The sequence below is a fragment of the Chlorocebus sabaeus genome, chromosome 13, assembly GCF_047675955.1.
Source record: "Chlorocebus sabaeus isolate Y175 chromosome 13, mChlSab1.0.hap1, whole genome shotgun sequence".
Taxonomy (NCBI): domain Eukaryota; kingdom Metazoa; phylum Chordata; class Mammalia; order Primates; family Cercopithecidae; genus Chlorocebus; species Chlorocebus sabaeus.
In genome coordinates, this window is record NC_132916.1 from 12,554,960 (window position 1) to 12,571,693 (window position 16,734).

Genomic DNA, 16,734 nt, shown 5'->3' on the forward strand with positions numbered 1-16,734 from the left:
ACCCAGCCTCATTTTGTTCTTAAGCCATTATTTACTCAAGCATTGCAATAATTTTAATATTATCTTAAATACTTAACATTAGAAAAATCACGTTTTGCTTTTAAGTATTATTCCAAATTACCAATAAATGGCTTTTTTCCCCATGAGTGGAGAATCATCAACTGTTAAAATGTAAATGAAACTTTGAGATTGTGAGCATTAATTTTAAAGTACTCTATTTGGTTTGCTTAATAAGCAGTTTTCTCTCTGGAACACCTGTTAATCAGAATTTCGACTCCCTGGCTCGAGCCTAAATATACCAGGTGTCTTTTTGCTCCTATTTTCTCTTTGTTCAACTTTATGGAGAATCTCTTGATTTCTTCGAAACCGTCTGCTGGACTTTCCTTTCATGGAGTCAGATTTTGTTTTCCACATGCACCTTCTTTCCTGTGCCCTGGTGGTTCTGCACTCATGGCCTCTTCTTCTTTTGTGGCTTATCTTTTCAAATAATTCTAAAGATCCTAAGTAGAAGCTTTGTGAGTTCCCTTCTATTCCTCATCTAGCTGTTTTTTTCTGTGGCCAGCTTTTCTGTTTGCTTATTTGATCCATCTCTTTTAGGTCATAGGCCTATCTGGTGCCTCTTGGTTTCTCTTGCATATGTGAGGGTGAGAGATGGGAAGGGACAGGCACTCTGTGATTGTAGACAGGCTTTGTTGATGGGAGGCTGGGCTTTGGGGTGGGTGTAGCGGTACCATCATCACTGGAGGACCCTTGCGGTCCCACACACCAGACTGCCCCAGGAACTGCTTCCTGCCCCCAGTAATGTGGTAAAACCTCTCCTGCTGCTGACTGTCCTGTCAGTGCTTGGTTTTAGCTTTTTCCTTGAATCTGAATGACTTCTTGGCAGGGGAGAAAATAAACGTTTACTGAAGCCACCATCTTGAATCAGAATTCTAATTTCCTCTCTAAATTTGAAAGATTAATGCATTTTATTATGAATTAGATAAACAACTTGTCACAGTCTTGTTCTGTATAATTTTATAGATTCTCCTGCACTTAAAACACTGCAAGATGACTTTCTGGAGTTTGCTAAAGATCAAAACTTCCAGGTGCTGAATTTTGTGGAAACACTACCAACCTACATTGGCAGCATGATTAAGCTCCATGTGGTGCCTGTGGAATCAGCAGGTATTCACTCTTTTGAAACTTGTTGGCTGTTAGATGCTTAATTGTACCTAGCATTTACTTGTAAATAGCAATTTTTATATCCAGGTTTTCAGTTTTAGGAGATAGTTTATGAAGATCTAGATTTGAATTCTTTTATTCTTTTCAGCAATAGATTAAAATTTCCCTGTAAACATATAACCCGGGCATTACCTCTCCCTGCCCTTTATGTAACTGATTAGATGAGAAGGGTTAATTGGCTAACTCTAAGTTAGGCATCAACAGTGAACTCTATTTCAGTAAAGAAAGAAACAAAGCTCTTCTATTAGCTAGATTGAAAGGGGCATTTATTTAATAGACTTATATTTACATGCAGAACCCTTAAGAAAATCAACTAAAAGTGTGGAAGTTTTCATAAATAGAAGATTCATGGGGAATAGTAAAGCTCCAGAAATATTCCAATGGGAAAAACTAGTGTTGAAATACAATCTCTTCATGATCCTGGGGTTGAGGGAAATGGCCAATGCCAGCTCTCTACTGTCATATAATGTATTATAGATTCTTTGAGGGAGGAGCCCAGATCTTAACTGTTTTCATAGACTCCTCTATTACTCTGTACATAGTAGATACCCCGTACATTTCACCACCTGAATTACTTTTGCCTCACCTGGCCACATCTTCAGCTTGCCCGTTATCTCTGGGAACCCCTTTCTTACCGCCTCTGAGGCTGGCTTAGGTGCTGTTCTGGTGGTGGCCAGCCACACTGTGGGTCCTTTAAGCTAGGGACAGCATGCATCTGGAGTGCTTGCCAGATGGTTCTTTTGTCTACATAATGAGTTTTGTCCTAGCTTCATTATATGCTATCTAAATAAAATGAAAAATGTCATACTTTGTAGTAGAATTGAAAAATTTTACCTTAAAGTAATATGCTGTAGGGTAAGGAGTTACTGTTTAGTAGTTGAAGAACTTGAAGAGTTCCAAAAAACAGCTGCCAGATGTTTTTAAAAAGGACTTTGGAAGCTTGAAGCAACTGCCAAGTTTTTTGTTTTTGTTTTTAAGAGACAGGGTCTCACTTTGTCATCCAGCCTGGAGTTCAGTGGTACGATCATAGCTCATTGCAGCCTTGAACTCCTGGGCTCAAGCGATCCTCCCACTTCAGCCTCCTGAGTAGCTGGGACCACAGGCGCACACCACCACACCTGTCTAATTTTTTAATTTTTTGTATAGATGGGGTCTTGCTGTGTTGCCCAGGCAGTCCTCCTGCTTTGGCCTTCCAAAGTGCTGGGATTACTGGTGTGGGCCACTGTGCTTGGCCCAAAAGGATAGTTAATATCATAGACCAGCTGCTTGGAGTGGCATAACCTTGTCCTAATTCTGTCACCAAGAGGCTCTTCTTCCTTTATAACTACCACCTGCATTCCTCACCTAGGTGGCCTCACTAGTACCTCTTATCACTTCCAGGTAGGGGGACTTTGCTAGACTGAAATATCTCCAGCACTAAATGATTTTTACCCTGAAAGTGATCATTGCAGTTTAGGTATAGAATGGATCCCATGTGAAACATTCCCATTCATTTCATCAGGACAAAGCAGCTTACTAGGAAGTTTATAACAGAAACTCTGAAGTAAGTAATAACCTACAGGTGTAAGAAGGTTCTGAAGATGCTAGTGCTCAGTCTCTGCTTGCTCTGAAATAAGGAAGTAGGCCAGAACACATATGAAAAGTTGACGGAAAGCATAAAATTATGGTTATATTGACTGAGAATCCATTCCTGCATGTTTCCTCAAATGTAGTTTAGTTACAATCAAACTTCAGGTTCCTTTAAGAGTCCCTTGTCACAACCAAAGCAATATCTGGAACTATCTATTTGGCCCCTTTCAGTATTGTCAAGGGGAAAGCTTATATTTTTACTTAGGTTTATTGACTTTTTTGTTTTCTTCAGATTTAGGCATTGGAGATCTAATTCCTGTGGATGTTAACCATTTGAACATTTGTAAACCAAAGAAAAAGGATGCTTTTTTGTACCAGCGTACTTTACAATTCATTCGTGAAACTTTAGCCAAAGACCTTGAAAACTAACAGTTGTCCTCTTCCAATTTTCATATGTGAATTCAGTGCAAGAAACTTGGTGTTCTGTTTCTCCTTTTAAGCTCTAACCAATCATGTAAACATAGTGATCATAGCGTCAACATGGTCTGGAGTGTGTTGCAGACTACAGAACATTGTTCTCCCTTCAAGCGCTGTAAAGCATCAACCCGGCAGTGGCAGGCACAGAAGGAAAGGCTGGATTGGGCTCCTTTGGCGTAAAGAAGTCCCTGTGTGCTGCTTTATGGTTTGCGGTGTTGGGCCTGGTGACTGCTGTGAGACAGTGCCCTTTCCCATCTGTGACTTTCCCGGCGCATGCAGGAGGGGCACAGCAGGTTCTGAGGGGAGAGCTACCATTAACTCAACTCACCATAAAAATGCCATTAAGAGAGTACCTAAAATAGAGAGAAGAATGAACTAGAACATTAAAGACTCTTTTACTTCTAGGTATTGATTTGCTCTACATTTTAAAAATGTGTCAGTTTTTTAAAGTTTGAGTTTTTAGCTTTCAGTTCTTACGTTTTATCTGACACATTATTACTGGTGTTAAACTTTGTTAGACCTATTGTCGTGTCTGGGTCAGTTCCTTGTATCTATTTTCATATTGCTGAGAACAAATCTTTTTCTTTTTTAGAAAAATTCTAGCTTATAATAATTCTTTCCAGACTGTAGTTGCCTATGCTTGGAATTGGTCCTAGATAAGGATAAAGTAGCTAATCCATTATTGATCACAGTATGAAATAAAACTATTCTAAGCCATTAAATGAATTAGCAATTCTTAGTATCAAGATTCTCAGATTCTCTTTAACTAAATAAAGTAAACCTTTCTTCCCTGCTCGTTTGGAAGTGGTATTAATTGACCTCTATAGCATGCAAGAAGTAGGAAATCATGTTTTTTTCTTTAGAGTAAAGCATTATTGAGTTAATTTACATACCATAAAATTCACCCTATTAAATTTTACAATTCTTTTTTGTTGTTACTTAGAGACAGGGTCTCACTCTGTTGCCCAAGCTGGAGTGCAGTGGCATGATCATGGCTCACTGTAACCTCAAACTCCTGGGCTCAAGAGATCCTTTTGCTTCAGCCTCCCAAGCAGCTAGGACTACAGGTGCATGCCACCGTACCCGGCTAATTAAAAAAAAAAAATACTTTTTTATAGAGACAGGGTCTCACTGTATTGCCCAGGTCTCAAACTCCTGGTCTCAAGCCACCCTCCTGCCTTGGCCTCTCAAAGTGCTGTGATTATAGGCCAGAGCCACTGTTCCCAGCCTCAGTTCATTGGTTTTTAGTATATAGTTCGCTGAGTTGTGCACCATCATTGCTATCTAATTTCAGGATATTTCATCATCCCCAAAAGAACCCCATGCCCACGAGCAGTCAGTTCCCACCTCTGCTTTCCCCAGTCTGTGGTAAACACTAATCTCTTTTGTTTCTATGGATTTGGGGATTTTATGTAAATGGAATTGTACAATATGTGGCCCTCTCTGCCTTCCTTCTATTAGCATGTTTTCAAGGTTCATTCATGATATAGCATGTATCAGTACTTCCTTTTTATGGCCAAAATTACTCCATTGTGTGATATGCCATGTTTATCCAATCAGCTGACGGACATCTAGGTTTTGTTCATTTTTTGTCTGTGATAAATAATGCTACCATGATCATTTGTGTACAAATTTTTGTGTGGATAGATGTTTTTGATTTTCTTCGGTGGAATTGCTGGTCAAATGGTAAGTCTATGCTTAAATTTTGAAGATGGTAGACTTTTGTAGAATGAGATAGTCAAAGCTAAAACTGGAGTACAGTATCTGAAGGTAAATGGCTCATCAATAAACCCTATCAGCATCTGATTGTTTCATATACAACAATCTAGCAAAACCCAGTTATTTATTGCTGTATGTAGATATAGCAAATATGATAGTTGCTAACAACAAATGTACTATCTAATGTGATAACATGGGAAGAAGGGGTAGATATGTTTAATACATTTTCTTTTTTTTTTTTTTTTGAGATGGAGTCTTGCTCTGTTGCCCAGGCTGGAGCACAGTGGCATGATCTCGGCTCACTGCAACCTCCACCTCCCAGGTTCAAGCGATTCTCCTGCCTCAGCCTCCCGAGTAGCTGGGACTACAGCCACGCGCCACCACACCCAGCTAATTTTTGTATTTTAGTAGAAACGGGGTTTCACCATGTTGGCCAGGATGGTCTCGATTTCTAGACCTTGTGATCCACCTGCCTCGGCCTCCCATAACGCTGCAATTACAGGCGTGAGCCACTGCACCTGGCCCTGTTTAGCACATTTTCTTGTTCTGCTTTCTGTGAGCCATGGCAGATAAACGATATTTGAAACAACTGTTTGTTAATTCAGAGTAATGGAATGGAAACCCTGTTTCTTAAATTTTTGATAGGACGAATACAGCTGTGCTTTAAAAATAAGATGTGGAAGAGATATCCAGTATATTCCTAACTAAATTAGAGTAGTTTTCCAGGAGAGCCACTTACCTTTTTTTTTTATTCCGTCTGTGAAATGGAGGGCCCACCTTCCATTTATCAGGCAGGTAGGGGTCTGGGTAAAATTATACATAAGCAAGATTAAAAGAAATGGCATAGCACATAAACAACACAGTAAAGCAAAATAAGTACAGATGGTTGCTGGCTTAATGATGGGTCAACTTACAATTTTTTCAGTTCACAGTGGGTTTATCAGAGTGTTTTTGTTTTTGTTTTTTTTTTTTTTTTTTTTGAGACGTCGTCTCCCTCTGTCACCCAGGCTGGAGTGCAGTGGCGTGATCTCCACTCACTGCAAGCTCTGCCTCCCAGGTTCATGCCATTCTCCTGCCTCAGCCTCCCGAGTAGCTAGGACTACAGGCACCCACCACCACGCCCAGCTAATTTTTTTGTATTTTTAGTAGAGATGGGGTTTCACCAAGTTAGCCAGGATGGTCTCCATCTCCTGACCTCGTGATCAACCCACCTCGGCCTCCCAAAGTGCTGGGATTACAGGCGTGAGCCACCGTGCCCGGCCTATCAGAGTGTTAAATGCATTTTTGACTTACAATGGGTTTATGGGGATGCAGCCCCATCATAAGGAACATCTGTATAAAATGATGGCTGAAGGTGCAATTCCAAAAGGAAATATAATCCCTGAACAACAACAAAAAAGTGATGAAGGAACAGGTGGAAACCACTTGAAAATCAAATCATCACAATTACAGAAGTAGAAACAGCACATTAAAGAACAGACATGGGGCCGGGCATGGTGGCTCATGCCTGTAGTCCCAGCGCTTTGGGAGGCCAAGGTGGGCAGATCATGAGGTCAAGAGATTGAGACCATCCTGACCAACATGGTGAAACCCCATCTCTACTGAAAAAAAAAAAAAAAAAAAAAAATTAGGTGTGGTGGTGCGTACCTGTAATCCCAGCTACTTGGGAGGCTGAGGCAGAGGAATCGCTTGAACCCAGGAGGCAGAGGTTGCAGTGAGCTGAGATTGCGCCACTGTACTCCAAGCCTGGGCGACAGAGCGAGACTCTGTCTCAAAGAAAAAGAAATGGATGAAAATTCTATTAATAGAGAGGTGGCTGGATGGATATGGAACCACAATAGATGCAGAAGCAAAATAAAATAATTAGAAGATAATAGGTAAGTTATTCAATTGTAAAGGCAATAGATAGGCATTGTGAACATCACCTCAAGGAATAGGGACCTATGTGCCTTTCCTGACAAATTTGCTTCTTAATTAAATCCAGACATTCAAAAAAAAAGAATGAAAATAGCACACTTTAAAATGCAAACAAAAACCCTAAAAACAAAAACACTTATGTTAGAAAACAGTAATGTTGGAGAGAAAGAATTGTGTGCCCAGCTAAGTTGCCCTTGAAATGGGCACAAAGGTAATGGACCGGCATGCTCAAACCTGCAAGAACTTGGGGAATACTGTGCAGTTCTAGTTTTACCTTAGCTTAAAGTAAATTAAGTTTATTAGATAATGACATATAGTATGCCATCATACTATGTCATTAATATTAAACAATTTACTATATGACATAGCATTCTATGTCATCTAGTAAATACTAAACATTAAATACATATGTATTCTAGAATATATATTTAATATATTTAATAATCTACGTTTAATAAACACGTTTTATATATATATTCTAGAAACCTCTGTGTATATGTATAGTAAAATCCCAGACACTATAATATATAATACACATAGATTTCTAAAATAATGTTTATGATTACTTTTGGATAGATTTTGGGTGAACTTTTAACTTAATACTTTAATGCTTAATTTTATGAGTATTTGTTACTTTTTTTTTTTTTTTTTTTTTTTTTGAGACAGAGTCTCACTCCTACGCAAGCTGGAGTGCAGTGGCATGATCTCGGCTTGCTGCAGCCTCCACCTCCCGGGTACAAGCGATGCTCCTGCTTCAGCCTTCCAAGTAGCTGGGATTAAAGGTGCCTGCCACCCACACCCGGCTAATTTTTGTATTTTTAGTAGAGATGGGGGATTTCACTATGTTGGCCAGGCTGGTTTCGAACTCCTGACTTCAAGTGATCCACCTGCCTCAGTTTCCCAAAGTGCTGGGATTGTAGGCGTGAGCCACTGTGCCCAGCTGAGCATTTGTTACTTTGATACACAATTCATTCTAAAAAGAAAGCTCTATAAAAGTCAAAATCCAAATAATAGCCACTGTGCTTATTGATCAAGTTATTGCAACATAAACTGGAATATTGGTGAAAAAGATATCTTAAAAAATAATAGGCCGGGCGCGGTGGCTCAAGGCTGTAATCCCAGCACTTTGGGAGGCCGAGATGGGCGGATCACGAGGTCAGGAGATCGAGACCATCCTGGCTAACACGGGGAAACCCCGTCTCTACTAAAAAATACAAAAAACTAGCTGGGCGAGGTGGCAGGCGCCTATAGTCCCAGCTACTTGGGAGGCTGAGGCAGGAGAATGGCATGAACCCGGGAGGCAGAGCTTGCAGTGAGCCGAGATCCAGCTACTGCACTTCCAGCCTGGGCGACAGAGTGAGACTCCGTCTCAAAAAAAAAAAAAAAAAAAAAAAAAGGCTTCTGCTTTCAGTAATAGCAGGATAGATCATTAGATCATTTGGATCTAATCTCCCAGTGAGGACAATTAAAGAATCTAGAGGAAATTTTTTTTTTTCTTTTTGAGATGGAGTCTCGTTCTGTTGCCCAGGCTGAAGTGCAGTGGCGCCATCTTGGCTCACTGCAAGCTCCGCCTCCTGGGTTCACAACATTCTCCTGCCTCAGCCTCCCAATTAGCTGGGACTACAGGCACCCACCACCATATCCGGTTAATTTTTTTTTTTGTATTTTTAGTAGAGACGGGCTTTCACCGTGTTAGCCAGGATAGTCTCGATCCCCTGACCTCGTGATCCACCCGCCTCAGCCTCCCAAAGTGCTGGGATTACAGGCGTGAGCCACCACTCCCGGCCGACAAAATGTTTTTAATTGATCAAAGAACTACAAAGAAAATAATGATTTATTGGCCAAAATATTATTATCATCATTATTATTATGAGACAGAGTCTTGCTCTGTTGCCCAGGCTGGAGTACACAATCTTGGCTCACTGCAACCTCTGCCTCCCGGGTTCAAGCAGTTCTTCTGCCTCAGCCTCCCGAGTAGCTGGGATCATAGGTGTGTGCTACCACGCCCTGCTGATTTTTGTATTTTTAGTAGAGACAGGGTTTCACCATGTTGGCCAGGCTGGTCTTGAACTCCTGACCTCAGGTGATCTGCCCACATTGGCCTCCCAAAGTGCTGGGGTTACAGGCGCGAGCCACTGTGCCTGGCCCATTATTTTATCTATAGAAATAGAGTCCAGGAGGCTGGGCGTGGTGGCTTATGCCTGTAGTTCCAGCACTTTGGGAGGCCGAGGAGAGTGGATCACCTGTGGTCAAAAGTTTAAGACCAGCCTGGCCAACATGGTGAAACCCCGTCTCTACTAAAAATACAAAAATCAGCCAGGCGTGGTGGCGGGTTCTTGTAATCCCAGCTACTTGGGAGGCTGACGCGGGAGAATCCCTTGAACTCGGGGGGTGGAGGTTGCAGTGAGCTGAGATTATGCAGCATGGGTGACAGAGCAAGACTTCACCTCAAAAAACAAAAAACAAAAAGGTGCAGGAAAAGGCAACAAACTGAAGAGGAGACCAGCAAGCAGAACTACATTGGCTTGAGGCAAGGGTGCCACTCACATATTTGGCAACCTCAGTATGCAGACAATTACAAAAAAAGAAAGTCCCCTGTGGGCAGATAATATTTGTTTATTTATTTATTTGAGACAAGGTCTCTGTCACCCAGGCTGGAGTGCAGTTTTGCAATCACAGCTCAGCAGATAATTTTTAAAAGGCCTTTCTTCTTCCAGCATATGGCTTGGGACATAGAGCAGGGATCTGTATTTCTGACCCCACTTAACTTCTTTAGTTGGGTCTCTTTGTACAAGGTCCCACTTTGAAGTCATTTGCAGAGCCAAAAGCAGCAACCAAGAAATGGAGCTATGGTTTTGGCAAATTCCCAAGGTAAGAGGGACAGAAGTTAAAGACCAGGGCTTGCCAAGGGAGTCGGATAGTCCCAAACACATTAAGCTGGGACCGCAGAGGGCTATATACACAAAGTAAGGATGACCTAGAAGGAAATATACTGTGCTCGTGACTCTTGGGTGATTCAAGGAATCCCAAGCCCACCACTTGAGTTAAGAGGATTCCAGACTGGGAGTGTCTCCAGGCATCTGACCAAAGCAAATTAGGAGGATATATTCACCCCAGCCTTTAAATTATTCCTACAAATAGTTTTTCAAATGCCATATCAGTGAATAAAGATAACCAGGCATACAAGGAAATAAGATACCATGAATGAGAACAGCAGCAGAACAGATCCCTGTGCCAAATAAATAAATAAACAAAACTTGAGATACTGGAACTATTAGACACAGATGATTAAACAACTATGCTTAGCATGTTTTTTTAAAACACAAGGTTGAAATATCTTCCTACACAGGCTTATATAATGACTTAGGTTTTAGAAAGTCTGAAATAGATTTGACTTAGAATAGAAATAGATTCTAGACAAGGAAACTAGTTGAAATTAGATTACACCTGAAGAAAGTTTGTGAACTGGAAGAGAGGTCAGAAAGAGAAAGTATTCAGAACATAGCACAGAGAAACTAAAGGTAGAAAATATGGAAGAGAGACTAAGGACATAGACAAGTAAAAAGATAAGAAAGTCTGCCATAAGGTTAGAGTAGCAGAAGGAGAGAGAGAATGTCTTAGAGGCAGTATTTGAAGAGATAATGTTTGAGAAGTTTCCAGAACTGATGAAAGACACTTATCCACAGACTGAAGAAGTTAATCCAAAACAGAGGATATAAAAATAAATCTGCATCTACACAGAGAATAGGGACACTGCAGAAAAGCCAACACAAGAGGAAGAACTTAAAAGTAGTTAGAGAAAAAAGTGTAAAGAACAACAGTGAAAATTGCTGCTGTTGAGAAGTCATCAGTCAATGGAAGCTGGAAGACATTGGAAAGATATTGTCAATGTGCTAAAAGAAAACCACTTCCAATCTAGAATTATACATCCAGTAAAAATCATAAACACCTAAAATATTAAGGTGAAATAGACATTTTATATAAAGCAAAAGAGTTTACTGCCAGCAGACCTTCATTAATGGAAGGCAGAAGGCAAATGATCCAGCCAGAGGCACTGGAATTCAAGAAGAGTGCAGAGTGAGAAAAGAGGTAACTACTAGGAAAAATTAAATAAAAATTTCATAAAACATAATGTATCAAGTGGGTGTTAAAATATGTAAAATTAAAATGCACAGCAACTATAGCGTATAAGTTGGGGGTGAATAAATGGAGTTAAAATGCTCCAAGGTTGTTGCATTATTCATGAGAAAGGTAAAACAATGATTATCACTAGACTTTGAGAATTTAATGATATGTCTTGTTTCTAAGATAACCAATAATAGACAAAAAATAGTGTATAATGAATTCCGAACTAGGAGAGGAGAAAAAGGGGAATAAATAAAAATCTTAAGGCACAAACCGAGGGGAAAAGAGATAAGGAACAGATGGTACTAAGAGAAAGCACAAAATGGCATGGCAAATTAAAACCCAAATATAGTAATGATTGCATTAAATGTAAATGAACTAAATGCCCAAGTTAAAAGAGAGTATGTCAGACTGGAAAAGAAATAACACCCTACTGTATGTTTATGAGACCCATCTGACACACTGGCCACAGAAAGGCTCAAAATAAAAAAGATGGAAAAAGACGTCACACAGACACCAAAAGAAACCTGGTGTAGCTATCAGAACACTTCAGGGCAAGAATGATTATTAGAGAAAAAGAGGGTTACTTCATGGTGATAAAAAATTAAATTCAGGCTGGGTGTGGTGGCTCAAGCCTGTAATCCCAGCACTTTGGGAAGCTGAGGCCGGCGGATCACTTGAGGTCGGGAGTTTGAGACCAGTCTGACTAACATGGCGAAACCCCATCTCTACTAAAAATACAAAAATTTTACTGAAAATACAAAAATTCTACTAATTACAGGCATGGTGGCGGGCGCCTGTAATCCCAGCTACTTGGGAGGCTAAGGCGGGAGAATTGCTTGAACATGGGAGGTGGAGGTTGCAGTGAGCTGAGATCATGCCACTGCACTCCAGCCTGGGCGACAAAGCTAGATTCCACCTCAAAATAAATAAAAATACAAAAATCAGCCAGTCCTGGTGGCGTGTGCTTGTGATCTCAGCTACTTGGGAGGCTGAGGCAGGAGAATCACTTGAACCTGGGAGACGGAGGTTGCAGTGAGCCAAGATCGAGCCACACTGCACTCCAGCCTAGACAAGAGTGAGACTCTGTCTCAAAAAAAACAAAACAAAAAAGATTAAATTCACTAAGAAAATGGTAAATTTTAATTGTGTATGAATGTGAGTACATGACATAAAAATTATATACTATAAAAATGGAGAAAACTACAAAAAGAAACAGATGCCACAGGAGATTTTTAACACACCTCTCTTGACCTGCTGGAATATTTAGAGCCCTATACTGTATCCAAGGAATAGAGAATATATATTCTTTTCATATTTGACCATATTAGCTCATATGGTCAAATGAGCTAAGCATCTCAAGAAGTTAGAAAAATGAACAGTGAAATAAAACCAAGGAAAATAGATGGAAGAATTTTAAAAGAACACAAATTAATGAAATAGAAAAAAACAAAATAGAACCTCAGCAAAACTAGAAGCTGATTATTTCAAAAGACTAATAGTTGACAAACGGTTAGACCAATCAAGTGAAAAGAGGCACAAATTGCCGATACCAGGAACGAAGAGGAAATACCACTACTGTGCACACATTAAAAGATAAGAGGATATTAAGAAATACTTTCAGGCCAATATTATTAAATTTTTAACAGAAAACTCCAAGGAAAATACAGCTTACCCAAGTTGCCCATGAAGTAGAAAACTTTTTTTTTTTTTCACAGTTCTGAAACTTATTAACTTAATTACTGCATCATGGACATCTATGTGAACAGGAATGAGCAAGATGGGAACTATCTTATTCTTTTTTTTTTTATACTTTAAGTTCTAGGGTACATGTGCACGACGTGCAGGTTTCTTACATTTGTATACATGTGCCATGTTGGTGTGCTGCTTTTATAGTCCTATTCCTATAAAAGGAATAGAATAAGTGGTTTTAAAATCTCACAAACTATAGGCCCAAGTGAATTCAATGTACTATTCCTTACTGGTCAGGAAGGACTAGCCATATTTATTTCTTCGAGATTATCAGTATAATCTTATTGCTGAAAATCATTAGAGAACATTTAATGACCTATATTTTATGTATTAAAATTAGCTTAGAACAAACCTAGACAGAACTAGACTGGTGAGTGCTACTGAAAGTTTAAGGAGGAAATAGTTCCAATATTATCAAGTTTTCCCAGTTAATAGAAAAGAGTGTAGTCCCCAGCTCATTTTATGAGGTTAACAAAACTCTGATATCAAAACCATTCAAGGACATTATAAAAAAGGGAGAGTTACAAGCCGTTCTCACTTACGGATGTAGCTGCAAAAATCCCAAGCAAAAATATTGACAAAGCCAGCAATATTTAAGAGGATAAAATAATCTGCCCAAGTTGAAGTTACACAATGCATGCAAGGTTTGCTTAGCACTGAAAAATTCATCAATGTAATTCACCATATTAAACAAAAGGAAAAATCATAATCATTGTAATATACACAAAATGTCTGATAAAATTCAACCACTATTCATGCAAAAGATAAACTTAGCAAGCCAGGAAGAGAATTTTCTCAATAAAGGATATTTAAAGAAAAAAACAACAATAAACATCATAGTTAGTGGTAAAAATATTAACATCTTCCCTCTGAGAATAGGAATAACACAAGAATGCCTACCAGCAGCATTTTTAACATCGTACTAAATGTCCTAGCCAACTCTGTAAGAAAAAGACACAAAGATACAAGGATGAGAAAGGAGTAAACAAAATTCATTGTTTGCTGATACGATTATTTACATAGAAAATCCAAAAGAATCCACAGATGCCATGTTTTATCAATTCCAAGACACATTTTATAATATTTGAACATCTCTGTAATTGGGCTGCCTCTCGCAATACATACTGAGTCATAATTTAGTTGGAAGCCTTCTTAAGAATGATGGTACATAAATGGTGTGTCTGATAATTGATAGTATACTAGGCGTATCAAAATACAGTAAATTGTTAGAAGTTTGAGAGTTTGGCAAGGGTGCTGATGCATTCAATATAAAAAGTCTATAAGTATACTAGTAAAAAATAGCAAATGCATTTTAAAATAAGAATTATTCTCTGTTAGATATAATAATGACATTAAGGTTATGAAAGAAAATGTTGGAGAGAGACATGTTGAAAGTACCGAGGAGTCAAGTATAATAGCAGAATTGCTTTAAAATATTTCAGCAAAGGAAAAATATATAAAGCAAATATAGCAAAGTGTTATTACTGTTAAATCCCAGGTGACAGATACACGAATGTCCAGACTATTCCCTCCGATTTCATGTATGTCTGAAACTTTTTATAACAAGTTAAAAACCAAGACACATCAAGGAAAACCTTAAACGAAGAGATGTGCTGGGTTCTTGGACTGAAGACTCAATACTGTAAAGCTGTCTATTCTATTCCATGCAATCCCAAAAATTCCAACAGGTTTTTAAAAAATGGAACTTGAATTGATTTTAAAATTGATATAGGCCGGGCGCGGTGGCTCACGCCTGTAATCCCAGCCCTTTGGGAGGCCGAGGCGGGCGGATCACGAGGTCAGGAGATCGAGACCATCCTGGCTAACACGGTGAACCCCATCTCTACTCAAAATACAAAAATTTATCCGGGCGTGGTGGGGGGCGCCTGTAGTCCCAGCTACTTGGGAGGCTGAGGTAGAACGGCGTGAACCTGGGAGGCGGTGCTTGCAGTGAGTTGAGATCACACCACTGCACTCCAGCCTGGGCAACAGAGCGAGACTCCGTCTCAAAAAAAAAAAAAAACAAAAAAACCCCAAAGTCTCAAAAATAGCCAAAATACTCTTAAAGAAAAAGGATATGGTGGGAATGCTTATTAGACATCAAACTTAAATGAAATAAGACAGTGTTGTATTGGCACACAGAGAGACAGAAAAGCAGGTCAATGGCACAGAACACGGAGAGTTCAGAGGGTCTACATTCTGGAACAGCTGCATGAGCTGCTCAGGGAAACCTCTCCCCCAGAAAGACATCTATTAAACTGCTAAAAATTAGCAGAAGCAATCATTCAATGTCTCTAGAGATTGACCAAAAGGCTTACGACAAATTGCGAAACATCTATTTAGCAAGATCTAAGGAATCTTGTTAGGAGCAAGGTGAGAGCATCACTTTGGAACTAGAAGTAGAGCCTTCACCATCCCCCACAGATCTGCCTTGCACAAAGACCTGTTCCAGCAGGTAGAGTGTAACTGACAGCAAATCAATTTCTCTCTCTCTCACACACACACACACACACACACACAATTTTGTACCCTATGCTTTAAAAAAAATTATATTGATGAAACCACTTCACAAATCAATTCTCCACATGGCCACATCGAACGTTAACACATTTTTAAAAGTAGATGGTTTTCTAGGTCATAGTCTCAGATCACAGGCCAATAAAATTAGGGGTAAGCAATTTAAAATGCCAACAAAATCCCCCAAAAACAAAAAACAAAAAAACAATTAACTACTTGGAAATTTTAGTCTCCTAAATAACCAATGGATCAGAGAGAAAATAATGACAAATTACAATCTAGAAAATAATGACAAATTACAATGACAAGGAGAAAATTCATCCAAAATGCATAGGGTACAGTTAAAGCCAAAATCAAAGGAAAATGTTTAACTTTAATTAAATATCTTTATTATTAACTATGAAAGACTAAAAATAAAAAACCCAGTTCTACTATTAAGATTAGGAAAGGAACAAAATTCAAAGTGCAAAACAGATCCAAATTAATGTTAAAATTAATGAAAGATGTTTAAAAAAAACAAAGAAAAAATATATTTTTAGACAGTCTCACTCTGTCACCCAGGCTGGAGTGCAGTGGCGCAATCTTGGCTTACTGCAGCCTCTGCCTCCTGGGTTCGAGCGATTCTTGTGCCTCAGCCTCCCAAATAGCTGCAATTACAGGTGTGCACCACTACGCCTGGCCAATTTTTGTATTTATAGTAGAGAGAGGTTTTTCCCATATTTGGCCAGGCTGGTCTTGAACTCCTGAACTCAAATGATCTGCCTGCCTTGGCCTCCCAAAATGCTAAGATTGCAGGTGTGAGTCACTGCACTGGCCAAATATTTTTAAACACAATACAGAAGGAGCTGGGGATAGTGGCTCACACCCGTAGTCCCAGCACTTTGGGAGGCCAAGGCAGGAGGATTGCTTGAGGCCAGGAGTTCGAGACCAGCCTGGGCAACATGGTAAAACCCTCTCTCTACAAAAAATACAAAAAACTAGCCAGGCATGGTGGCACGCCCCTACAGTTTCAGCTACTTAGGACCTGAGGTGGGAGGATCACTTGAGCCCAGAAGGTCAAGGCTACAGTGAGCTATGATCATGCCACTGCACTCCAGCCTGTGTGACAGGCTGAGATCCCATCTCTAAAAAGAAAAGAAAACAATAGAAAGGATATATAAATCCCAAAGTTGTTATTTGAAAACGTCAATAAAATTGAATAACCCCTTGAGAAACCTAATTCAGGAAGCAAGAGCAATGGTTTATTACTTAACAAATGGTCCTCATACAAACATCCCTCAGGAAGAAGGTGTTGGGCTCACTTCATACCATTTCTAAACTATATTCCAGATGCTTTGAAGAGTTGCCATTAGCCCAGGCAAAGCCTGTAACTTTAACCATTCTACCATACAGATTTATTCAGATATTTCTACAACCAACTTCTTCTATTATACA

At 39.5% G+C, this 16,734-nt stretch overlaps 1 protein-coding gene across 5 annotated transcripts in view; it reads left to right on the plus strand.

Moving 5' to 3' along the window:
• The window catches only part of SERAC1 (serine active site containing 1), a 60,176-nt gene extending 55,289 nt beyond the window's left edge, over positions 1-4,887 (plus strand). For 3 of the 5 annotated variants that reach the window (XM_008007702.3, XM_073022300.1, XM_073022301.1), the window contains 2 exons: positions 1,024-1,167; positions 3,086-3,672. In XM_008007702.3, coding sequence (XP_008005893.3) covers positions 1,024-1,167; positions 3,086-3,222 — 281 coding nt within the window. In that variant the 3' untranslated portion in view covers positions 3,223-3,672. Of the gene's footprint in view, positions 1-1,023; positions 1,168-3,085 lie in introns of all 5 variants that reach the window. The other 2 variants (XM_008007701.3, XM_038001146.2) reach the window with 2 other exon arrangements.
• Positions 4,888-16,734: the final 11,847 nt, after the last annotated feature.